The 26236-nt window shown below is 40.3% G+C and overlaps 1 protein-coding gene across 5 annotated transcripts in view; it reads left to right on the top strand.

Annotated features, from left to right (window-relative positions):
• mib2 (mindbomb E3 ubiquitin protein ligase 2) overlaps nt 1–26236 on the top strand; it is a 40808-nt gene that overhangs the window by 3629 nt on the left and 10943 nt on the right. For 2 of the 5 annotated variants that reach the window (XM_035656435.1, XM_035656433.1), the window contains exons 2-13: nt 7128–7520; nt 8417–8588; nt 16628–16734; nt 18128–18322; nt 18523–18665; nt 19054–19161; nt 19280–19384; nt 20142–20304; nt 20988–21121; nt 23492–23640; nt 24208–24364; nt 25551–25705. In XM_035656435.1, coding sequence (XP_035512328.1) covers nt 7298–7520; nt 8417–8588; nt 16628–16734; nt 18128–18322; nt 18523–18665; nt 19054–19161; nt 19280–19384; nt 20142–20304; nt 20988–21121; nt 23492–23640; nt 24208–24364; nt 25551–25705 — 1811 coding nt within the window. In that variant the 5' untranslated portion in view covers nt 7128–7297. Of the gene's footprint in view, nt 1–129; nt 252–1549; nt 1689–7127; nt 7521–8416; nt 8589–16627; nt 16735–18127; nt 18323–18522; nt 18666–19053; nt 19162–19279; nt 19385–20141; nt 20305–20987; nt 21122–23491; nt 23641–24207; nt 24365–25550; nt 25706–26236 lie in introns of those variants that run through there. The other 3 variants (XM_035656436.1, XM_035656432.1, XM_035656434.1) reach the window with 3 other exon arrangements.

Here is a 26236-nt window from a genome sequence, read left to right on the forward strand (position 1 = left end):
CCTGTATCTCCTCCTCCTCCTCCTCCTCCTCCTTCTCCTTGGCCGGTTCATTCAGGGAGCGCATCAGCACACGGCTTCAGCCTTGAGGAGGCGTTTTTTTTTATCTCGTTGGAAGCTTGTAGGACCACTGGTGGCTTATTTTTCCCCCCCATCTGGTGCGTTCATGTAGCAGGAGGTAGGAGCTGCTTGCTCTCCTTCCCTATTTTTGTCGGTTTCCCCGTTCACCCCATTGCACATCACTATCCCAACAGGTAAACCGGCTAAACGAGACATGCTTTATTTATCAAGTGATGCAGTGTCAGTCTTGTCTGTTTGGGTAACGCTAGCACGTCTTTCTTGTAAACCCACGTGATTATGCTGTTCATGTTTGACGGTGAACATGAACAGCATATTTTCTTCTGCTCAGTTTGAATCTTTGGCAAATAAATTGATTAGAGATTAGCCATACAGAAAACATGGCTGCTTCTATTTTCATCCGACTGTCATCGTGGACAAATGTGCTGATTTCACTGTTCACTGCCCAGTGAGGTGAAATTATCACGTGCAAAGATAACACGCATGCAGCCGGTATGCGTCCCCGGCCTAGCGTGGCCACAATTGTACCACATGTCATTGCAATCTGTAGTAAAGCTAGTAAGACATGCTAAGCAGGTAGTTAGACATCTGGCTGGCTTGGCTGCTGCTATCAGTGGTGGCGATCAGACAGGCAAAAAAAAAAAAAAAAGGTTTGTCCTGACCTGCAGACACGTATGTTGATGCCAAAGTTATGCAAAGTAGTTTTTGGTTTTAGTGTATAGATTGTGGAGCGGAGGCAGCCTAATCACAGTATGTTTAGTGTCTAGGTTCGATTGAGTTTGAGTGTATTACTGTAGAAATAGCTGTTAGGTACTTAATTATATCATCTAGACAGTGGCTAAGGTGCTATCAGGGGTTTTAATCACACAGTGTGGGTGTGAGATTCCTTTTAAGGAGCATGATTGTGTTGCGGAGAATACCCTATTGATTTTCATCTATCAAGCACTGAATGAAATGATCTTTTCCAGACATGAGCCTAGATAAGATTGAATGATTTGCTTTGGGTGAAGTCGGTACAAATTGGCATTGAGAGCCTAATGCGCATGTAGCAACATGTGACTCAGTATTGACTTTTGAAATGCACTGCACTGATAGAGCTCAACAGTTTGGACTTACACTAGTGTGAATCTGTCCCATTTAACAGGACACAAGCCTAGCAAAGAAATGATCAAAGGGTCCCCCACACTCATGTGACATAGCCCATTATAATACGAGGTGATGTATTTACCACTGCTCTTTTCTAAGTCAATTCTTCACCATACACAGCTAGTATGTTGTTATTTCTTTCAGATAAGCCATCATGCTTGTCCAGTCCTTGAGCAACATCTGTCAGACAAAAAGAAAAAAAAACAAAATCAAGCAGGCAAAGGAAAAAAGAACCACATGTTCCAAAACAAAGAGCAAAGTTCACAGCAAACCAAATACTGAGAATGTGCCGGAAAGGGTTCACTCCCCCGTGAGTAGGATGACTGCATCATAGCGCTCAGGATTTCAGATGGTCCTGCTGGTTGACCTGGGATACAGTAATAGCAGTGCAAAGGCTCGTGGTGTCACGGCACGCTGGATTCACACAGCTGCCAACATGTTCAAAAGTGGGCTGAAGATCATGGGGAGTGAGTATGATAATCCACGATCATTTGATTTGATAATCTCAGCAGAGTTTCATCCAATATGCAGTAAGTGTTGTTAGGGAAAATGTTTTGCTGTGGCAGAGTTTTTGTGAAAGGCTCCGGGGATAAAGTTTGCTGATAGGAACAATTCTGTCTGTATCAAGTTGCTTTTTAAATCTGTCCTTGTGGCCATTAAGCTTTGTAAGGATACTTTTGGACAGAGCAGGCAAAAAATATTTGGAGATGTCAGTGGCGTACATTTTGGATTTGCTTCAATAGTTGTATGATTGTTTAATTATATGTGATCATTACGAATTATTTTCCACCCTGCGCAGTACACAGTGCTTGTTTGAGTGAGATTTTAAAAAGGGAAGGTAGGCCGGGCAGAAGCCTGACACGGAAAATGGAGAGTCCTATTTTAGGCCTGTCGCCCACAATGAAGAAATCTTTGTAAATGTGTTATTTAGTCAGGGTCCTTATTGATTGTCCTGAAAGTCCTCTGGCCTTCAGATGTTTCTGACATGAACCAGTCCCAGCAGGTTTCTGCTCATATCTGATATTAAAGCTGATGAGGCTTAAGTCATAGAGCCTCTGTGTAGATTGCACTTTGCTAAGCGTTTAGGTCCAGTGGCAGAGATATGAAAAAAACAGCAGAGGCAAACAGCCTCATCTTATTAGACATTAGAGCGAGGATATAAGCCAGTCAGACCACGTGTCACAGGACATACAGCCCAAGCAGGCCTCTGCTGCCTCACACAGTAGCACACATCGAATGGCACTGGGTCTGCCATTAATAATACCCCTGAATCATTTTCCATTTTGAAGCTGCCCAGTGATTGTCGTCAGTGTGCTGGGTACAGAATTATAAATATGCTATATCTGCTTAGTGAAATCATCCATGGCTGTAGGTAGTTTGTCATGTCACTACACCCTGAGCCTTAAATAAAACCGCAGGAACATGTGTACCATTATTGTATCGATTCTAATATATTTTTTTAAACAATGTCCAACCAACGGGCCAGTCACAGAGAAGACCAACAACAGTTCTGTCATGGACTATTATTCAGTCCGGCCTCCACAGATCTGCCGTCTCACTTCCTCTTGCTTCTGTGGAGACTAATCACGTGGGCGTCCAGTCCCAATGCAACACTGAGTGTCTGGTCTACCAGCGCTACACTGCATTTTACATTGTGTGCCCTTTGGTCACATTTGAGAGGGAACATGCTTCACATCACAAAGACATATTGCTGTAGTTAAGTACAGTGCCACAGTTGCAAATGGGCCTCGAGTGTGTGTCCTGATGCACTATACTCTCACTGTAGCTGTGTTTTTAATATACAGTACATTCATAATGGGAAAGTACAAAATCACATGTAGTTGATGCTTGTTGATTTTAAAGTTTTCATTTTTGCATCAACCCACTCCTTGTTCACATACAGTTTGTACAAAATGGCGCAATATTTTACATTTTTAAATGTAAAAGGAGTGACTCCTCTGCTTCACAGAAAGCACCATGAATTTAATTTAATTTAATGGGAATTTAGAATTTAAAAATGGATTGTTTCTTAATGATTTCCACCATATCTGTTTACAAAAATGTAAAATGATACCTCAATTACACTGATAATTGAATATTGTATGTATTAAGCACCATTTGTAGCAGCAAAAAGCTTTCAAATTGAACCTTCAGTAGCATAATACACCTACTTTGTGTGCATTTGTTGATGGTGTCGTGTTTATTGGTGTTATCACCAAACGCCTGTCTGGTTGTTTGTGTGAAGGCAGTCGACTTGCCCTCCCAGATTGGCCCTCAGCAGTGTTGTATGACGGAAGCCAGCCCATCTGTTATTGCAGGCAGAGGGCTGTAATCCTGCCTGTCTTAGCCCCAGGTCTATCTATAAACTATGATTTGTCAAATCATTAAGATTTCAAGAAGTGGTTTAAACCAGCGGACCCTGTCCAGGTTACACTTATTATAATTTTGTTCACACTTCTGTTTGACATTTGGACACTGATAATTAGTAATTGGCAGGTTATATTTTGTTTTAACTTGTTACGTAAAAGGTCCAGTGTGGAGGAACACTTAGGAGGATCTGTTGGCAGAAAAGGAATATAATAGTCGTAGGTATGTTTTCATTAGTGTATATTCACCTGAAAATAAGAATCACATGTTTGTCACCTTTCAGAATGAGCTGTTTTTATCCACATAGAGAGCAGATCCCCTTCTACAGAGTTTCTACAGGGTGTGTGTGTGCTGGAGGGGTGGGGGCTATTGTGTGAAGCTCTTTGTGTTTCATTTTGCTTGTGTGAAAAGTGCCATACAAATAAAGTCTGATATTGGCAACTTCACTGCTAGATGCCACTAAATCCTACACACTGGTCCTTTTAATACCAAGATTTGGACTATTATTATTGATAGACTGTGTCTCTGAGATTTGTATATTGTTATTAATCAGTGCTCTATAAAAACTGTTGACTATTTTTAGGAGTCACATCATAAGTGATAGTTGTCGCATCTTGGTTATCGGAGATTTCAGAGATTTTAGGGTCATTCAGTCCTATAAGTGAACTAGCAAACAATCAGAAAAGGTTTCGTCAACAAGTCCATTGGCAGTACAGTCCTGGGATTTGGCCTGCTGGTTGCTGCAGGTAACATTATACACAAAACCACCAGATATTAACACATTTAACATATGTAATGTACTGGTTTTATATTGTTTTTACCTATTGATGTTCTTGTATTCTCTTTTATTTATATTGTACAGTGTCTTTGAGTATTCAGAAAAGCGCTCTTTTAAATAAACTGTTATTTTATTATTATTAGATATGGAAATGCAATACACAGAAATGTAAATACAAAAATTGAAGTTGGCGTGTATCATGTGCGGGCCAGAAGTTTATTTTGTCAGTTTAAAACCAACTAAATGATTTTCACATCCGCATTTCAATCGCTCACTGCTGTTTAAGATGCAATTTTGAGATTCACTCTTATTCTGGCAGCAGCCATCTGTCAACACCAAAAAATAACATGCTTTGGGATTTAAGAAGATGAGGGTATTTTTACAAAATATTTTTGCCAAGAGCAGCTTGAACTGTGCATTCACTCTTTTTCTGGAGCTTGTTGTGTAAGCAGAGTCATCACCTGAATCCCCCTGTGTCACGTCTGCTTGTCAGTACCAGTCCTGGTTTATTTAATAATGATAAGATATCAGTGTGATCGGCCTGAATTTTCTCTGGAACAACACAGTGGGGGGTCAGCAGAGTGGGAGGCGGTGGGTATGTGTGGGTACTAGAACAGTTTGAAACGTAGGTGGTAAGTTAAGTATTTTTTTCTCTGCAGAATGCTGTGGGCCTGTTTTATTGTAAAATTTGAAGTTCGGCTTTCCAGTGTCTTGGATTCTCCTCCCTAGGTTTCAGTGGTGAGCGCTTTAGGCCGGCTAAGGATTCATCATATTTGTATTCTCAGTTAATAGTACATCAGCTTGGCATTTCCAACATCCATCCACACCCAGAATGCTGAGAGCTGCGTAAAAGCCGTCCACTGCCTGTGACACCTCCTCCATTTGCATGTTAAAATGTTGGATGATTGGCTGGGATATTATTTCAGTGTATTAAAGAGGCTAAGCTGTCATTTTGGACCGAAAATGGGAGTATAAGCAGCCTGCTTTCCCTCCTTTGATCCCCTACATACCATATGTTTTCATGCTTAAGCAGATGCCTTTAATACCAAAATGACATTGTAATCTTGATAAGCGTGCAAGTGTAATCTCAGCCACATTACAGACATCTGTCTGCCCTAATATTGAAAGTTTTTTTTAACTAAACCCTGTCTGAATATCAGGTTCTACCAAAAAAACGCATATTGGGATAAAATGACCAGATAAATGGAGGGTATCTGTGAGTTTAAGGCTAGAGTCACATAATGTGGACAGACTTTAAAACAGCATTTAGGCCTACATGGTGAAAGTTTCCTGTCTACACCTGCATTTATAAAGGTGATATCTATATATATAGATATAGATATATATCCAAAACCCAGCAACTCACACCATTATTGATTGATTTTGCAGTGAGCTGTCTCTTTCATACTGCTGGAAAGTGGATGTTGGTTTGCATGTTTGTGAAAGCTTTATCACATTATAATATGTCATTGTTCTCAAAAAGGCAATTTTCTTCCTCTACACTACAACGTATAAGGCCTACTAGGTAGCACAGTCGAGTATGAGGTGTAAACACACAGCAGAACCTGTGAGTGTGAGTCTGTCTTTACAGTGAAAAGTGCCAACAATTAGGGTATGTGCTTCACTGTCCTGAGGGGCCGCGTTAACCTGGTTTGACTTACGTAAAAGATTATTCATCATCGTTTGCCTACCTCATGTGGCATATGTCAGATCTCTTCAGCAAGCTTTCTTCTTAAACACTGTTTTTTAGGGAAGAAACATAAAACACAATGCGCCTTCTGTGGGCTTTTATTTGAAAGCTAAAGTTGTATTTGTTGGTAGTACATGTGGATAAATGTTACACACTGTCCTTCAGTTTTACAAGCCTGCAGTTTTCCTTTTCTGCAACCTCCTAAAGATTCTTTTCTTGTATGATTAGACACAGAAATAGCAGTACAATGGAACAATGCACCAGTGCAAAAAATAATATTTCTGATGTGTCACATCACATGTGATTAATGGTTGTGATTGGATATTTGCTGATTGTCATACTGCTCAGCAAAAGTTGCTTTCCATATTGCTGACTCAAGCTGCCACATAAATGCTGCTTCCTTCCTGCATTAGTTTCTAGCACCCAGCGGCGTCCATTCAAAAACACTGGAGTCATCAGCCAAGTGTGTGAATGTGGGAGTTCTTACGTCTGTCCAGATTTTGACTATTTTATATCTTCTTGAGAATATATTAGGATCTCAGTTCAAACATACTGTCCATAATCTCAGATTCATGTAGAATGTTGCTCTAGGACGAAGGACACAACCTGCACTTCGTGATTGCTAGTTTGGGGGTTAGCTTTAGGTAGTTCAGTGTTAGGGTTGAGGTTTAGGACCTGAATAAAGCCAATGGATGTAAGTACAAAAGTGTGTGTGTGTGTGTGTGTTTGTCAGTGTCAGGTCAAGGCTCGATTAGCGCAGCAGGGTGTAGCAGTCATGTCCAGCTGCTCTCTACAGAAGTGTGCCATGATACACAGCAAGGACTCCACTAAATGATCCACCAGCAAAGAGAGAAACCCTACTCTGAAATTAATTAAACATATGGCACGTTGCCTTATGAGTCCCTCAGCAGCCACCGTCAGACACGTGGTCAGACAACACACAGGTTGTGTGATGTTCCTCATTTAAAAGCAACACTTTCTACAAGTTAGCAAGGATTTTTAGTGCATTATAACTTTGCTGCTGTGTTTTTTACTCAGGTTTCATTCAACTTTATCTTCTCTTACCTCCAGTCACCCCTGATTTGTTGCCGGAAACCCCGCTGGTGCCGTCCCTGACAGCAATATCGTCGGCACGAGCCAGCTGCATCTCGCAGAAGCCCCGCAGGCGCAGCGGAAGCGACAGTGCTGCCAGGCCCCGGCCGTTGCGCTCAGCCCCCAGGCCAGGCCCTAGCAGAGGCAGCATGGAGGTGGGCATGCGCGTGGTGCGTGGCCTGGACTGGAAATGGGGAAACCAGGATGATGGCGAGGGCCATGTAGGCACCGTGGTGGAGATTGGGCGGCAGGGCAGCACCACCACGCCAGACAAGACAGTGGTGGTGCAGTGGGACAGCGGCACGCGAACCAACTACCGCACAGGCTACCAGGGTTCCTTTGACCTGCTACTTTATGATAACGCTCAAATCGGTAAGCACTCACGACTCGAGTTGTACTGACACACTGAACTAGTTCAGCATTAGAATATTTACAATACCAATATTCTATGAAGTCCAAAATTGTTTCTCAAATCAGGAAGTATCTAATCTAAGAATATGCAAACAAGACCAAGAATGTGACCAAGTGTTTGGTACAGTGCAGACAGATTTTGGTTGTTACCCACCAAGTTTGATACCCAATACAGGTTTGTTTTGTTTCCTTAGAATTATCTTCTATTTTTAATAAAAACAGTATTACTGTTTAATAAATTTGCAGCTACCCACATACTAGAAAACATAAGAATACCATACTCAAATTCACGTACCTACCCTACTGTGTCATGAGAATTTGGGACCTTTTAAGATGAGGTCATTGGCTGGACAACATTGAGAACCCTGTCTTAACCACAAATGATCAGCTGTATATTAATTGAATATTTGTGCCTGTTTGTCATTGTGGTGAGTCACGCCGCTTTCACAAAGCCCATTTGGACTAATCAGCTGAGTATCATCAGCCATCCAGCTCTATTTTGGACTTGAATGACACAGACATAAACGCAGGACTCATTAGCATTTTGCTCCATTTAAAGTGATATTTTTATGCCTCAGAAGCTTGCCCTTCAATTAATGAAGTGAATGAAGAGGAGGAGGAGAGATGAGGAGCTGAGGGGGTGGGGGTATTTTTGTCGTGCTGTTTGTGCCTCAGTTCCTCCACATCTCATGATGTTAGCCACTGTGATTAGTAACATCATTAATGACATGACATACGCCTTGAATGCTTCAGTGACTTGCAGATATGTTGTAATATCGTACTTCTATCTTACTATGCAGGACATGACACGTAGACTAGAAATACTTTTCTTTCAAACGCCTCTCCTTCCCCTGCAGGCGTGCGCCACTCCAACATCATCTGTGACAGCTGCAAGAAGCATGGCATCATGGGAATGCGATGGAAATGCAAGGTGTGCTTCGACTATGACCTGTGCACCCAGTGTTACATGAACAACAAGCACGACCTGAGCCACGCTTTCGAGCGCTACGAGACGGCACACTCCCAGCCGTGAGTACTATGCTGCCATCTCCCCAGCACAATTGATCCTCATTGAAGTTCTAATTAATGTGTCTTCCGTTGTTAAGTCTCTGTTGTGCTTGCTCAGTTCAAATCCAGTTCCACTCGTAGGAAGTAAGACCTTAATAGTGTTGTTTCCTCCAATTAACTTTCATTAGTCTGGTGTCTGTCTACACAGACCTGGTCAGATATAATCAGGGGCTTTTTTCCTAAAGACTGTACTTTTTAAGTTAATGACAGCTACTTACACTCCAGTGTTTAGTACAGATATAGCATCTATATATAGTAATATCAGTGGAATAGGATAACATTGCTGAGAGTGGATTGTTAACATGTTAATATTGAAGCAGAGCTATTCAGATCAATAAGAAAGCCTACATATTTAAAGAGCATTTTACCTCAATAAATAAAACTGTAAATTTATATTATATATATTTCTTTAATTATTATTATTTATGTTATAAACATCTAGTGGGCCAAATCAAACCTTATGGGGCCCCACTTTGGGCAGCCCTGAAATAAAGAGAATCAAAAGAAAAGCGCTGGAGGTGTCTTGATTGGGTTTTCTCCCTTTCATTTCTGCATTTTCCGGGCTTTACAAAAAACTTTCAACCAATAACCATTGTTCTCTGTTCTCTACTAGGATTCACGTTATTTCTGTCAGCTACAGTCCATTGTAGCCCAAAGAAAAATAACCAAGCTATAGCTTTAGTTTGCATAATTAATGGTAAATAATGTTACTTATAATTGGTGCCAGGTCTGTGCCGTGATGGTTGTTTCTGTGTGTTAAGTCAGCTTAGGCAAACCACACTACTTGGCCTTGTTGTGGATAAATGTTTAGTGAGCTGATTCCAAGCGTCCTCTGTATCCAGATTTACTGGAGTGAGTTCTCCCTTCAGAATCCACTCTTCTGCATCAGTTCACAGTAAAGCCCCAAACTGCTTCAGGCACTGTCTGAATGTCAGCTGGATGGCCTGTTCTCATTTTAACGAGGTGATATGTATGACCCAGATTTCTTCTATAGTTTAGCCTGGTCCAGGTCCAACACTGACTGTCTGTTGAATGGTGAAAATAGGGGTGACATGACTTGTTAGCTTCGATTTGATTACATCTTCGAGTTAACTATAAGGTTCAAGACTCCTAGTGCTCGTATCAAAAACAACAGTGTCACAGACAAGGCAACACAACAAATGAATAGGTCCCTGAGCAAAGGGAGCAAATGTATTCCCATTATTAGGGGGAAAAAAATCAAAAAATGGTTTTGCTACCCCAATTTCTGTCTAAACTTATCATCATACAGTCCCAACAATCAGGTGATTATATGTAAACAGCCTTTATCAGTGATCATTTTACTGTTTTCAGCAACTGACACAAACAATTAATAAAAAGATCATACATTTTTGAACCACCCTTTCAGTTGGTTCAGTCGAAGCTGTCGCTGATCTTTTACCACAGCAGGCTTTTGCTGTCAATCACAGTCTGTCAGTCCACACAGGAGTCTGACTATTTACCAGGTTGAGGAACATGCCATTTCACTTAACTTCCATTATGGACTGAAAATTGAACATAGGAAAAGATATGCTAGCTAAAAGTAGGATTGTACTGAAATAACAAATAGATTTGTGAGTCAACGTTAGCTAACTTTAATATTAATGTTTGGCAGTAGCCCTGTTGATTTTAGTATTTGGGATGTAGTGGAGGGTAAACACACATACAGTTTACACTTAACTACATAATGTTTAGAATTTGAACTATGAAATAGCCATTATTCTAATAATGATTTTCTGTCCTGATCCACCCTGTTAATACTGTTCTTGATGCATTCTTGGTTTTCATAGCACTCTCAATCTAACTTATTTAGACTAATGCAGGTAACTGTTTGTCGAGTTAATCCAAGAGGTTAGATGGTATAGAAATGCAAAATTTGTTTTAAATCTATTTTTTCTTACTCAGGGACCCCCAGATCCCTAGCTAATTATGTGTCTTTCCAAGTGTGCTTCCCCATTTTAAAACATAACCAGGCGCCCATGTGAACTGTTACACTCTTACCTCCAGATCTTGACCTGGTCATGACTTTAATCCAGTGCCCTTGCCGTTTTTGTTTTCACTTCCTGCTATCATTTTCTGTGGTCACATTCTCACTAGATATGAGAGACGTCTTTATTAAAGTCTCATTTTGGATTTAGGTTGCGTCCACATTTGATAAGGGACCATTTTGATGCACTGATGGTTGGGGTGGAAATGGAGCTGCACACCACTTACAGATTCTGACTTTAAGTGAAACCTGGCCTCTGCCAGTGAGACAAAATAGTGCAGTAATCATTTAGCATTCTGACAGTAGTCGGAATCTCATTTCATCTCCCACCTCAGTTTCTCTTCAGAGGTATTGATTTGTCATTGAGGCCCGAATGTTGTTTGGCTCAGCAGTGTCCTTCATTAAGGTGCTGTTTTTTTGGTAGATCTAACACCTTTACGTGACCCTCCAAACCAATCGGAACAGGCCACTGCCCTTATCTGTGGACACTGGACAAATACTTGTTTTCAGTGACAAGCCATTTTTCTCATGGGGGGCAATGTTAAAGTGTCAGTGTAATGATTTCTAATCATTTACAACCTAGTACACAATTTCAGTTTTAGGATACCTGAAATTAAGATTCAGTATCAACAAATTGAAAGGTGAGGATCGTGTGTTTGATCATTGTTGAGATTAATTAGAAAAGATTAAAGTGTATTATAGCAACCAGCCTTTGTGGGTGAATAATGCTACTATTGTTTAAGCATTCCCATCTTTAATCTGAGTTATTTAAAGGTTGTTTCTAATACCAAGCAACTGTGGTATGTCACATCTGAGTGAGACAAAGATAAACCTGGAAAACTAAAAATAAATCAAACAAGAATCTCTACTTTTTTGGGTTGAGGCACTTTTATAACAGTGCTACCATTTAAATGTGTAATACAGCCAAATGTGTTTTAAAGACTCAATCTTACTGTAAGAATGTGCTGTTGATTGGCAGTCTTATTCTGTATGAATATTTTATAGTTTAGTTGTGTGACATTGGTAGAGGTCAAGAAGCACACGTAAAATGTGGATTAATTTATAGTTACACAGCATATTTTTTAGTAAGCACAAACTAATTTGAAATCAATCACTTAAAATGTCAATTGAAAGTAATTTAAACCCCATGAATGTTTCTTATAAAATGGATAAAGAATACTCACAAGATTAAGATTTGAAAGCCTATCGTGCCTTTGATATTTAATGCTGCGTTTCCTGAGTGGGGTGGCTGTGGCTCAGGTGGTAGAGTGGGTTGTTAGTAGTCCGAGCGCCTTGCATGGCAGCTCCATTGGCATCGGTGTGTGAGAGTGTGTCCGAATGAGATTGTACAGCGCTTGTCTGTTAAGGTAGAAAAGCGCTATATCAGTGCACTCCATTTACTATTCAAATGAATGAATATTGCCTTTCAGAATTCTGGCATCCCTGTAATGAGTTTCACTAATGACATTGAGAAAATGGAGCTCACTTCTGAATGGATCAACGTCACTGATAACACACCTGTTTCCATTATGGCTTTCAGGGAGATTATTTTAATGAAACATGAATGGTATATTGATGTCCATAAGTGGCATAAAATACTGAGATCCAGCTCAAGTCAATCACACGTCCAACTTCTGTATAGAGATACTATTTATTGTCTTTTTATTTACTGTCCACAGTGCTTAGGATGTTGTTTTGGTATTCATCACTGACCAAGTGTACAAGTTCTATATATGGTTAATGACAGCAGTGTGAACTTGTTTAGACAGACTTCAATACCATTTCCCATATTTTATCCAGCATTGCTTGTTCTGCTCCACTCAGTATTCCAATCATTCCTTTAATTTCTCCAATCCATGTCCTATTTGCAATTATACACCCCCTGGAGCTGAAATTATACTAAAAGCTTTTTTGAAACTGCAGACTTTGGATGAAATTGAGTCCTAACTGCAAATATTAAAGAATACATTTGTGATGATTCTTTATGTCTTGCTTAGCTATGTCCAAGTTTTTAAACACAGGTGCTTTTTTATGTATTGTATATAAATAAATAAAATGTCTTCCCTCGTCATCCTTTTATCAAAGACATTTTTGCATGATCTCAGTGAAAATGGAGTTGCAGTTATTGCTCAGCAGTGGGACAGAGTGTTCATCTGGGAGAACATCACATGAAAGTCACTTCTTTTCTCATCAGATAAATAGAGGAGCACTCTATAGTTTGTGGTACCAAACACACAGTACTTCTTTATTTCCAGACCACTCTGACCCATATTTCACTGACAGCATTTCAAAAGACTAATTTATTATCTGGCAGTCATGGGACACACTTGATATTTGCCTGGAAAGGCAAATTTAGCTTGGTTTCATAATGAGTGGGACTTTGTGTTGTGCCAGCAGTGATTTATGTGAGGAGACTTGGGTTTGGGCTTAGCATAGTTAAGAGGGACTCCTTTCATGTGGACCAAACATGTGTGAGGCTTTAATGGCAACTTCAGCAGGGCAGATCTATTTGTAGTTTATAGACCTACTGTAGGCAGAAACTTTATTCGTGTCCTGAGGGGACAATGGGAAGTTGTCAACACTATAAAGTGCTGCAGCACGCTGACACTCGAGCTGTACCATCATCACAAACATGGTGTGAGACCTGAGCCGGATGTACTGTACAGGAGTGTTCCATTGTAATTACAACAGATTTAACTGGATTAGCATGCTAGCATTATCAGATGTGCAGATTAGCATGTTAACATTTTCAACTTCCTAGAAGACATGTATTAGGTAACAGGTGTTGGATACGTAGTATATCAAGGTGCAATAATAGCTCTGCACCAGTGTTGTGCATTATTTGACTGTTGTGTGTTCCCTCAACACTGATTAGGGCTTTATTTATTTTATTTTTTTTGATTGAATCTTCAGAATCTGAGTTTGATTCAATTATTTTTGCAGTAAAATGTTTCTGACTCATGCTGTAACTGCAGATAGCTGTATTCTGGACGACTCACTGCGTCCTGCATTTGGCTATGACTCGTGTGTTTAATACTACATTGAGACGTGCGTGCATGCTGACAGTGCTCAGAGCTACCATATGTTTACGAGGAGATGGTTGGTATGCAGCCGGTTAATCGGCTCTCCAACACAAACAACACACACGCAGTTCCAGAAAACCTGTCGGGTCAACTCAATGACTAATCCTTTCTTTGCACATACACTGCCCCCTCTGACCTCCCCAATTCTCCACCCTGTAGTCAGGTTCAAGGCATGTCCAACTCAGCCCCACTACTGGCCTGCAGAGTTTTCCAGTGCTTTCTTGCCAGAATTGCCTGAAATTTCCACCTAAATTTGGTTTTAGTAGTCTAATGGAATTTCTTTGCTCATTTCTTGATGTGTGTTTGTAGATTTTTGCACTTCTTCCTCATTTCCACCGCTGTTTTGTTCAGTGTATTTAAAAAGGGCTTCGGTCCTTTGGTAGGTGAAGTGTGGACTAAAGCAAAGTTGTTAGACAATGTATTGATGCATCTTTTGGAAGTTGTGTCTAATTAAACATAGTCTGCTTTAGTCTGGATTTGTGTTTCACAAGTACCACATGCACATTAGAGTAAGTACAGTAAATGCAAACAGGGCGGACATTGTAAGCCATGACCATCTTACTTTGAGGTGAAAGCTCTGTGCCTCATGCTACGCACAACTGTTATCATTACACAAATGTATAAACTGACATCCGCTACTTGTTTACGTGAATTCTTATTATCTTGTGAAATTGTTTGTGGTGTTTGATTTCAGCAAACTAAATAGTAATTCTATGCATTCCACTGCCTTTATTTCAAAACAGTCCCTAACCTTTGGCTGACTGTTGATCCAGCCGTTGTGTCAGTAGGTGTAGGTTTCCTGCCCTCATCCTGTCTGGGAGAAGGGTGACATTTGGTCAAGCAGGATTAGAAATCCTGATCCCTTGAAAGGGCTGTTGTCTTTCCCAGAGTAGCTACACTGAGAAAAAACATGTAAACAACACTAAGGTCATGATTCTTTGTCATGGAAAAGAGACATCTGTCAGTTACATCCACTTTACTATTTCTAAATAATTACGGAATCAATTGGTAAACTAGCTCTCCTGTCATGAACAATTACTTTTCTGTCCTGGTCTGAACTAAATCTGCTTTGTCTCATCAGGATATTGGCAGAGCTTTCTTCATTATCTTCGTGACTGTTAATACTACGAGTTCAGGAAGTCTGTTGTTACAACCACCATTGTTTTCGTTAGCCTTATCACAGTTGTACCATTTATATCCCAAATTCCTTGAAAAACTCTAAAAACACACCAGCACCAGCAATTAAATTCATTAAAGCAATGTAGAAAAATGTGTTTGTACCAAACCTATGTACTGTATTTCTGTTTGTATCTCCATTATATAATTGAATACAGACATTATGCATGCTAGCACCTACGTGCTCTATGCTTTGTCCTGAGGTGGCCTGCTTTCTGATAACTCTGCTGTCCAGGGATTAGGCTCAAAGCTTTGTACTCAGATACACACCGTTCTCAGCACAGACTAGTCCAACACAGTCCCGCACTGAGATTTACTGTCAGTTGGCTCTGAGAGCCAAATGTACGGCTGTTTCCTGCTGTTGCACCCAGGAACCTAACAAATCTGGTCAGTGATGGGGGACGAAGTTAGCCAATGCTAACTTTAAGCAAAACCCCAGCAGCAAAGCCTCTATGAGGCTCCCTGAGGACGACATCTCTCACAAGGCTCTTTTTCTTTTGATCTCACTGGATTTTATATGACTTTGAGCCTATCTAAAAAGCTGTTGGGTTTAAATGGAAGCTGGGGTTTGATCTCGTCAAGAAAGTATGGGAATAGGCAGCTCCTTTGCACCAAGATCTGATCAAATCTTTACCATAAGGTATGTCAGATAGTTCACATATGACTGTCTTACCTCAGTGTCTGAATCTGTATTTGCAGTTGAGGTTGTTGGTCAGTGTTAGATTTTGACACTGATGTTGGCAACTATCCATAGGTTTCCTCAATGTGTTCTTTGAGTTTAACATTCCTAAAATACTATCAGAACAAACTCTTACAGTAAGTAAGGTATCCTGCTTATCTCATGACCACTTATGGAAGATTGTCTATAGAATAGACAGCAAACTAATGAGAAGTCATTTGTTAGGTGGTAGAGCTGGGAAGTCATCAACGATGGTTATCATTAAATTGTGCGTGTGGTTTTTAGAGGCTGTCATGTTGAGCATGTGGTGACATGAAGCAGATATACTGTGCTAATAAAAGAGGAAAAGAAGAAGACTGATGGAAATAATTCTAGGTTTTGCAGGTTTTTTGGAGGTAGGGAATGTATTCATCATGTTAGGATACACGTTATATATATTTTGGCAAGAATTGTGAACGTAAACAAAGATTGTGTACATGAAAAAGGTTTTTTTAGTCTTTCAGTTGTCAGGACATCACAGGAGCCTGGTTTATTTTCCACTCAGTGTACAATAAGTACTATCTTTAATACATGAATAGGTTCTGCATGTTCAGTCATATGTATGTTCTCCGGCAAACCCTGTAAGTTTCACAGGATCAATCTGTTGAATTCCGTTCTGTCCGTCTGTTAATGGACTTTTTGTCTGTCTTTTATTGGGATTTTGCATGACAGCAGAATTTTGTTGTTCAGATTTATGAGTAATATAACAAATGTATGTGGGTTGTGCAGCACATATAACCCATTGTCCATTGATCATCAAGGATGTTTTTGTACTTTATAAGCTTCAATCAATCAGTAACATGGCTGACAAATGTTTAATAAGTCTGGCAATCATCTACTACCCAATGTATCACTTGTATAATGAACTGTACAAATGTACATTATTGGATTTATAGTCAAGACAAGTCATTTGTACTTTGTTTAGTTTGGGGTTTTGTTTCAAGGATGTCATAGAAACATTGTCTTACATGGTCAATAAAGCAGTTTGTTCAGCTGTGTCTCCATGCTCTTATCACAGAGTGAGCTTGGCACCGAGGCAGAACCTCCCACGGATCATCCTCAAAGGGATCTTCCAGGGGGTTAAAGTGGTTCGTGGACCTGACTGGGACTGGGGCAACCAAGACGGTGAGTGCTGTGTATGTGTGTGTGTGAGGTGGGGGCTGTTCCTAACCACTAGCTTGTTGCTGCGAACTCAGCAGGACCTCTACCTTCTTGAGCATGGAGCTGTTTCACCATCCACAACCCATAATAACACTCTAAACCCACGTCTCATTAACCCGCGAAATGTCGTGTTAGTATGTGTCTGCGTGCACTTATATTGCCAGTGAGTCATCTGAGTCTGTTCCACAGATGTGCCCGTCAGTGTGTGTCTGTGTGTGTCTGTGTGTATCAACATCCTTGTTCAGTAACATTGATGTTCTTTGTGTTTCTTTTTCCAGCCTTGTGTAGTGGCATAAACTGAGAAGCCCCTTCACTTAAAGTGTAGTCTATGTTGCAGGTGTGAGAAGGTAGATTATTGTGTTATGAATTGTGTTTTGCAGTTTTACATTATGTGACAAACTACGAGTCTACACTGTTGCTGTTTTAAAAAATGGGCTCCCTTTCAAATACAAACAGCCTGCACTGGTTGCTGTTCGAAATACTTTAAATAGTAATTGAAAGCAATCTTTCACATCAGTGGGCTAAATTAGAGCCCTCGAGTGTTCCCTTTAGGGAAAGAGGGAATGCTAACATGTCTTTATATTTCCTGGTCTGGGGTCATCGTTGTGTCTGAGAATAGCAACACTCCCTTTTCTGGGCTAGAGCGAATGAGTCAAAATGTCCTTTTGGTGTCTTTGAAATCAGCGCCCTGGGGTTTGGTTAAGTCACTCATCAGGCTTAAATGGTGTAAGTGCATACAGGATTCTCTGAGCATGCTTAGAAACCCCCAGCCCGCCATGAAGTCTTAACGGGTCACTGGTTTAGTTGGTGTGGGTAGGCAGTGAGGCAGCTTGATGACTTTATTGGCTTAACAAGGGTTTTCTTACATCATAAAACCTGATGTATAGATGTGAAACCATCTTATGACACAGCTTGTGGAAATGTTGTATTGTTTAACGTTGATTCTTATTTTTTATATGTATTTGAATCAAGAAGGGGGATTGTGTTTTGTCATGTGTTTGATTCAGGTAGAAAGCATTAAGGAGTGAGCTGGCTCTAGGAAATGGAAGTGAATGACTTTGACACTTGGCAGCTTGTGTCCCTACAGGGAAAATGTTTCTCACACACCCCTGTGTCTGTCATCTCATTAGTCTCATATGTTTACATTGTGCTTGTCAAATTCTACTTTGGATGATTACATGTGTACTCTGTTGTTCACACAGTTTTCTCCTGATAAAAACACCAAAATCCACTTTCTTTGTCTAATGACATTTCTTTCTTTAATGAGCTGATTTTTCTTTCACTGCCTTTGTCTCTCCCCCTTCTCCCACACACTTATGCATTATTGTTTCTTTCATATTTGTGTGCATTTACGTAGGCGGGGAGGGTAAGGTTGGGAAGGTAGTGGACATTCGTGGCTGGGACACAGAGTCTGGTCGCAGCGTGGCCAGTGTCACCTGGTCAAATGGCACCACCAATGTCTACCGAATGGGACACAAGGGCAAGGTAGACCTCAAATACGTGTCTGACGGCCAAGGAGGATTCTATTACAAAGACCATCTACCAAAATTAGGTAAGTCGGGCAGTTTCAAAGTATGCATTCCTTAAACTCTTAAGTTATTATTTCTCAGTTGTTTAATAGTAAACAAGCTTATTTTATGTATAGGTTGTCGGTACTTTTGATGGCATTTTTAACATTAACAAGGATGTAAATATGACATGCTGACCTCAAACCTCTTAAGTTAATTGTTGACGCTGACACCGTCCATCCAGGAGAGCACGCTGAGCTGCAGCGCCAGGAGAGTGCAGACGGCCACTCTTTCCAGCAGGGCGACAAGGTCAAGTGTCTCTTGGAGGTGGACATCCTGCGACAGATGCAAGAGGGCCACGGAGGGTGGAACCCCAAAATGGCAGAGGTAGGTAGTCTATAAATCACGCAATTCTAAACATATTAACAATAGACAGCTTTACATAACTCCCTGTTGAATTCTTCTATAATGTAGGACAAGTACAAATTCCCTTGTTTTTGTTTGACGTTGAAACTAACACTTTGTACTTTGTCTAAAACATAAAGCATAGAGTACACACTATGCGCAAACATTGCCCCGCAGTCAAAACACACATGCCTCTTGAACCTGGCATACAGAATATTTATATAAGCGCCTCAGATGTATGTTGGCGTGCAACAGAGTGAAAGGAAACCGAGGCATCCAACTCTCAAATCACAGCTGCTAAAGGGAACATTTTAGGTCACAGCCATGCAGAGTGAGACCCAGGGTGAAACAGCCTATTTGTGTTTTGCAGTACATTTGCCGGATCGGGACTGTTCATAGAATCACTGACCGAGGAGATGTCAGAGTCCAGTACAGCAACAACATCCGCTGGACTTTCCATCCTGGGGCCCTCACCAAGGTACTGAGTTACAGAGGAGAGCCAGAGGATCTCAGTTCAGAACTTCAGTTTAGCTGGCTTCTCAGTATTTTTCTTAAAACTCAACACATTTGCTAATACTGTTCGTCTTTCTTTCCAGGTGAACACTTTTGGAGTTGGCGAACTAGTAAGAGTACTGGAGGACATGGAGAATGTGAAGAGACTGCAGGCTGGCCATGGAGAGTGGACAGACAGCATGGCTCCTGTATGCTCATTTAGCCTGATAATACGAACTCTTCATGGTATTTTAGCGTTGGTTATAAAGGCTGAATTCATGCCATACTGTGGCAGAGGTGTTTACTCGAGTCACGTGGCATGGACGAGTCATGAATTTTTAGGCTAGGGTCATGATGACTTTAGAGTTGACTTTAGAGAATTTACTTGTAACTGGACTTTGATTAGCACATCAGTGACACATGACGTGGAACCTTTTGAAACAAACAAATCTGTCTATGCAATATAACATTTTATATTTTCATCTGAGGCTTTTTCTTTTTTGGGATGTTAGCTTGACTCTGGACTTGCATTATCTGGTTGTGTGACTTGATTTAGGGTTTTATTACTAAGACTTTTGAAAGTTTTGCCTTTTGGAACAATGACTTTGTCTCATCTGTGTATTCTGGTACATTCAGGTTACTCCCTGTTTGTGAGCGTGATGTTAAGTGTGTCACTTGCTAAAGTAAAGCCTTTATTTGGCAGACATCCCTCTTAAGAGTGACCTACTTCCTAAAAATTGGGTGTACATCAGGAAGTAATCAAGTTTAGAGCTGTTTCCTCGAATGTGGCCTCGTTATTTACCTAGAAAGGCACAGAAATTGGTCCTGCAAATACCATGAATAGTTCCTGGTTGATTAGTTTTTCCACTCTTTATTTCTTAATGTGTCTCGTTCAATCTTCTCCCTTGTTCTTTAACCTTCCAAAAGTCCATGCCGCATCCACCTTATTTACCATTTGTTTCCTAGGTGCTTGGCCAGGTCGGGAAGGTGTTGAAAGTATATGCGGACGGTGACCTACGGGTGGCCTTCGGAGTGCAGACTTGGACATTCAACCCAGCGTGCCTCTCGGCCCAACCTGTGGAGGTGGACGCCAACCTCATGACAGCCGAGAACCCCAACGAATCTGGAAGTAAGGCCTCTGCCGGGACGAGGGGGCTTCATCTCTAACACTTCAGCTCCAGCTTTACCTTCTGCGTGCATTCTTTCATCCTCCCCTCTGCCCTCATTCCAGCTCTGTCTCTGCCGAGCATGCTTTTACATACAGGCTGCAACTGAGGCAATTACGGCCACACTCAGAGCCATTCCCTTGTCTTGTGTTTTTTCAGCATGTTGTGTACTGGGTGTCATTTCTTGAAATGTTCTTCTCTATAGCATGTCACAGTCCCGCATGTTGACATCGAGAGGCTTTGGCAGCGCAGCAGGCATTTGTCATAATGTCAGAGGTTCTCAGCAGTCTCATAATCATGACTAAATCTACTCTGTGCATGCGTTCACTTCAGTGGATAGGAGGTTGACAACAGAGTGATATGTGTGTATGTCTGTGTTTGTGAATGTGGCGTGTGGTCAGATTGCACTGCATGGAGGGACATTTTGACTCATTCCTGTGGTTTTGCATTGAGCTCAGCTTTGACAAACCCATTAACCAGTGTGTGTTTGTGGTGCGACTGGCCCTCTGGAAAGCTTTCCGACACCACTAATCATGCTGTTCACATTAGAATGATGAAGCTAAATTAATCCTTTTGTCTCTCTTGTCCCCATTTTCACAACCCTCTCTCTTCCTCCCCCTCTCCATCTGCTTATGTCTCTGTTCAGGTACTGTCATCTCCGTGTTGGAGAAGCTCCTGTCTCAGTCCACAGAGCAGGACAATCCCAGTCGGCTGGTCATTGAGGCAGCACACGGCAGTGCCAACAAAGTGCGGGAGTTGGTGCAGAAGTATCCTGACAAGGTTAGTGCAGCACTCCTTCTCTTTGCTGCAGTCCACCGCCCGTTCCAAGAGCTCTTTCTATCGGGACACCAAGACTGGGGGTGGGGAATTTAAGGGCCAGAATGACTTAGTGAGCCAGATAAGACAAGGGAAATATTATACACCCAATTGACCAATGTGTTATATATTGCATGTTAGGAATGAACCTCAGGAAGATTAGCTGATTGCCCTGGCATTAGCTAATGGGGATCCTTTAAATAAAAAAAATTAACACTGGCGTTTGCCAGTTTGTCCAATGAAGCTAAAGATTGACTCCCAGTATCTTTTAAAATGATCGACTCTGTATTATTCCCCAGAAAACCCAAAAAAAAAACCCAGAAGCAAAACACGGGGCAGAGCATTTTTCTTGTCACTCTTTGTTGTAGTCAACATGGTTTGGAAATATATAAAATATATTTCCAAACAATATGTCACTCTTTTAGCTCTTGGGGACTTCAGTGCCTCACATATTAAAAGATTTACACCCACAGAAAGAGTTAACCACTTTTTTTGGTAAACATGTATTTGTTCATTTATAATGATGAACAGAGAGAAATGTGGAACATATCGGATATGACAAGGATAACTATGTCTGTTAATAAATTATGAAATTGATTCTCTTTTCTCTTTCTTTTTCTCATTTAACTGGCTTGATGTTTTTAATCAAGACACTAAGAATGATTTTTGAAATCAACAGAAGGAGAGGTGGGAGAACAAGAGAGTGATCAGTGACTGAACCCACTTAAGATTGAAGAAGAAAACTCAGATAACTATGTCAGTTTAGGAAAACTTAACTACTACATACAGAGGTATAATATAATAATATATATCTTATAAAAAAAGCATTTGTCCTGGTTAACTAAAGTTCTATTTTATGTTCCACAAGATATAAGTTTGAGAATGAATATGTTCTTAAATGACATCAAACGTGACACATCTAGCATTAATTATTACTGCTGTAATAAATGTCAGAGACAGCATTCAAACACCAAACTTGAGTAAGATGATCGCATACAAGCAATTGCAGTACATGAACTTATGCTATTCACATAACACATTTTTTTTTTTTTCTGAGGCTTAAGGCAGATTTTGGTAGTTCTTGGATGGAAACAATTCTGGATTCTCTGTTACTCAAATTTATGGCTGAGGCCTGCAACCAAGAAATGCTTTTGAAGCTGACTCTTAATGGAAAAGGGATGATCGTAGGAAGGTGGTCTGCATATGTTTTCAGATATTGTCCTCCTCTGCCTCACACTAACATCCTATGGGGTACTCTCAATGGGGAGAGTGTGAGAGGTCAAGAGGTTATAGCTCTGGCTCAAGGATGAACAGGAGAACAGGCATCCTTTTCTTGTACCTGACATTTTATTTTAGCAGTAATCATCATGCGCTACAGGGCGATATTGAGACACCAAAACAAAGATATATTTGTTGCAGTTATAATTGTTCCAACTGAGAAGAAAAAAATTAACTCTGACATTTGTAATCAATCACCTGTAATCCAAACTGGTATGGTAGCAAAAACAAAAACATTGTTATATATATAACATAAAAGCATCAAAAGGTTGGCAGCACTGGAAATTAATAACAGCTGAGATGTATGATCCAATGAATGTCACCAGTATATATAAAATATAATTTTTTTCTATCCCTGAGTTTTAGCACAAACAGAATAAGCATTGAGAAAAACAAGTAGGGGAGAACAAGATTTTCCATTTATAGATTTAACACCTAAAATTAACTGTACCTGTAATTTGCTATTCCAAAAAAATTGATTTAATGTGAAGTTACTGTTTAAGGTAATGCTGCTTTCCAAATCATAAATGATGCTGTAGCCCCCAAAACGTATGATATTGTAAGTTCTAAAAAACAAATAATGTGTGCAGTTTTGTCTTTAACCAACTAATTATCAAAATTAGCTGTAATTTTATAGTGATATAATATAGATATTTATAGATAGATAGATAGATTTCTAGCTTTTTCTAGATAAATTGCTACTACTGTGGGTTTGCATTGTAATACAGATATTATTATTGCCTTTACATATGGCTTACTCATATACTATACATTATATAATGTATTATTTTTTTTAATTAGTGAGAAAAGTAATAACTTGTTGCAAAATTAAATCAAAGTAATTTTAAAGTACTTAACTTACTAGTAAGTTATGTTCGTGACAACATTTCTACTCAGTGACGACTACACCGCTAATTAGGATTATGTATCAAGTGTATGACGAACGTGGTTGTTGTTCATGCTCAGATTATTTCCAGCCAGCTCTGTATAGCTCTGTTAGTGTCCGGTCCAACACCGCCTCTGATGAACATTCGACCACGTTTGTGTTCCTGGCAGGTGGATATAAAGAACCAGGGAAAGACTGCGCTGCAGGTCGCCGCTCACCAAGGCCACATGGAGGTTGTGAAGGCCCTGCTGCAAGCCAACGGCTCCATTGAGGTTAAGGATGAAGATGGAGACACAGCATTGCACTACACTGCCTTCGGGTGAGGACACGCACACAGTTTTTCTTCACACATACACACATTTGAGTGTAGAAAAAGTACAAAGGTAACATACACAATGATGGAGTTCACAACAGGATGCAGCTCTGCTCTTTGTTTTTATTTTGAAAAACTGACAGATGTACAGTAAAGCTTCTGTCTGTCTCTTTCTTGTAATGTGATGATAATCCAATAACAGAAGTGACGTCTAATCAGCCAGCCACATATCATCCTCTCACCACATTAACACATGCTCAGCATGTCAGCATTTGACAAAATCTCTTCAGGAATTCCTACTTGTTGAAAATAACTTTGTTTTACTGCTTTTCTGCAGCAGGGGTAGACCATGCAAACAAAAGGATGATATTTGTGCAACTTAACATGCAACTTTTGAGCTTTGTGTAGCTCCCAGTAGTTTTCATAATAAGAATTTGGGTTTTTATTTACTAGTTTGAATTAACTTAATTAAAAAAATACTGCTCGGTCAGGTTGAATCACTCAATGGAAACAGATGACGGTGAGGAATAATCTGTGCATGTCTTTTTCCCTTTATGGTGTCTTCCACTTTAGTAATCAGGCAGAGATTGCACGGCTGCTGTTGAGCAAGGGGGCAAATGTCAACCTTCTGAACAACTCCATGTGCACAGCGCTCCACATTGCCGTCAACAAGGGCTTCACCGACGTGGTGCGAGTGCTGACCGAACATTCGGCTGATGTCAATCTCCAGGTGAGAGATTGCTAGAATGCTTAATACCGCAGACTGGCCTTTGATTGAAATATGTTGCCCCAGTGAGGATTCTGGTGTGTTTTTCAACCCTTAAATATTACTTAATTACATTAACTGGTCTTGATTGATGCTGCACTGTGCCATAAAGTATAAACAAGTGAATATAGCTCTATGCTAGTGTAATAGAGTGTACCACTGGCTTTGAAAACATGAAATGATTAGCTAGTTGCTAACGTGTGTTTCATGTGTGACATGTACATATGGAACAAATGCTATTAAATATCTGCACAAACTGTAAAATGGTACTGATTGTGCAACATAATCCATGTTTCAGGGATCTGCTCATATTCCTATTTGGTCCCATATGTGTTTTTTTATGTTTCTATGTAAACAAACCCTTATCATTCCTTTATCTGGCACTGTGACTGGTGAAGAGGGATTGTAGAGTGAGCTCATGACTTAGCAAGTAGCCAATGACTGCGGGTCGACCACTGAGTGAGCGTCTGTGTAGCCAGTAAGTGGCAGTCTCACTAATTTGCCACACACTTGTCGTCAGCAACTCACACAATGCCCTTTCAAGCTGTTGTAAACACACAAATTCAAACATTTATGGTATTTGACTGTGACTCTGCTTCACTTCAGCCCTCAGCCTCATTAAGGCAATTTAGTGTCTCTTTTAGGGCATTTTCCAGAGTGGCTAACATGCCTGCAACCAGGCCCAGAATTCACTAACAGCATATTTTTTCTGCTTGAGTAGAGTGGCTACTCAGCTAAAAACATGGAATAGGAGCCCAGAGTTTTTTTGTTTTTGTTTGTACCACATACAATCAAAATGTACTGCAGCATCTATCACACCACTAATATAGACCCAAAATGAGTATACATACTCTAGATATTAGGATTACAACAAATTCTAGTGAATGAAATCATGTCATGGCTGCAGATTAAGTTTTGTATTATATAGAATATGTATTGTATTGGAAAACAACGTTACATTCCCTGGTCTCCTCTACTAAGACACTGTCCTTCACACTATTTAATCCAAACACATTTTTAACGGTATTTTACATTTTGCTGTGTCACATCCCAACACGCCTCAAGAAAAGGCCCAAAAACCTGCACAACTGGTTTAGTTCCAATATATGCAACAGCCTCACTCAATGTGCCGCTTTCCTCCCCCACTCAGGACTCATATGGGGATACGCCACTCCATGACGCCATTGCTAAAGATTTCCGCAATATCATCGAGATCCTGGTCTTGGTGCCCAACATTGACTTTACCCAACAAAACCACAGAGGCTTCAACCTGCTGCACTATGCTGCCCTCAAAGGAAACAAACTGTGAGTAGAGATCATATCTAAAACTTTCTGCTAGTATGTTTTAAAGCTTCAACGCTGACATATCATAAGAAGTGTTTATCTGTTTGCCCAGGTACTAATATAGCCTTGTACTTGCCATTGAGTTTGAACATTTCACATGTGACTAACCATAATTTAATAATGGTTAGTAATGACAGTAATTGTAAATGATAGCAAAAGTAGGGACAAATCAGCACTAGTTTGGAGCAGTCTAATTTTAATTTAATTGTTGAGGATTCAATCAGACAATCTCGATCATCAGTGTTATTGTGTTATCAAAAATGTTTTGAATCACACAAATCTGGACAGTCTCCTGTAATGTGAGCTTGTTAGCTCCCCAGCATGTGTGCACCAAATAAATCCAGCTGCTCATCAGGAGTGTGTGTCTGTAGTATGAAAAAGATCCAGTCTGTAAGTGTCATGTATGTTCTTTTCAGGCTGCTCAGTTGTGGGTAGTTTAAATGCATGTGTCTGATGTAAGCTTTGGAAATGATGGTTGTGTGTGTGTGTGTG

The sequence above is a fragment of the Morone saxatilis genome, unplaced genomic scaffold, assembly GCF_004916995.1.
Source record: "Morone saxatilis isolate NCDOM2014 unplaced genomic scaffold, NCSU_SB_2.0 Contig15, whole genome shotgun sequence".
Classification (NCBI taxonomy): domain Eukaryota; kingdom Metazoa; phylum Chordata; class Actinopteri; family Moronidae; genus Morone; species Morone saxatilis.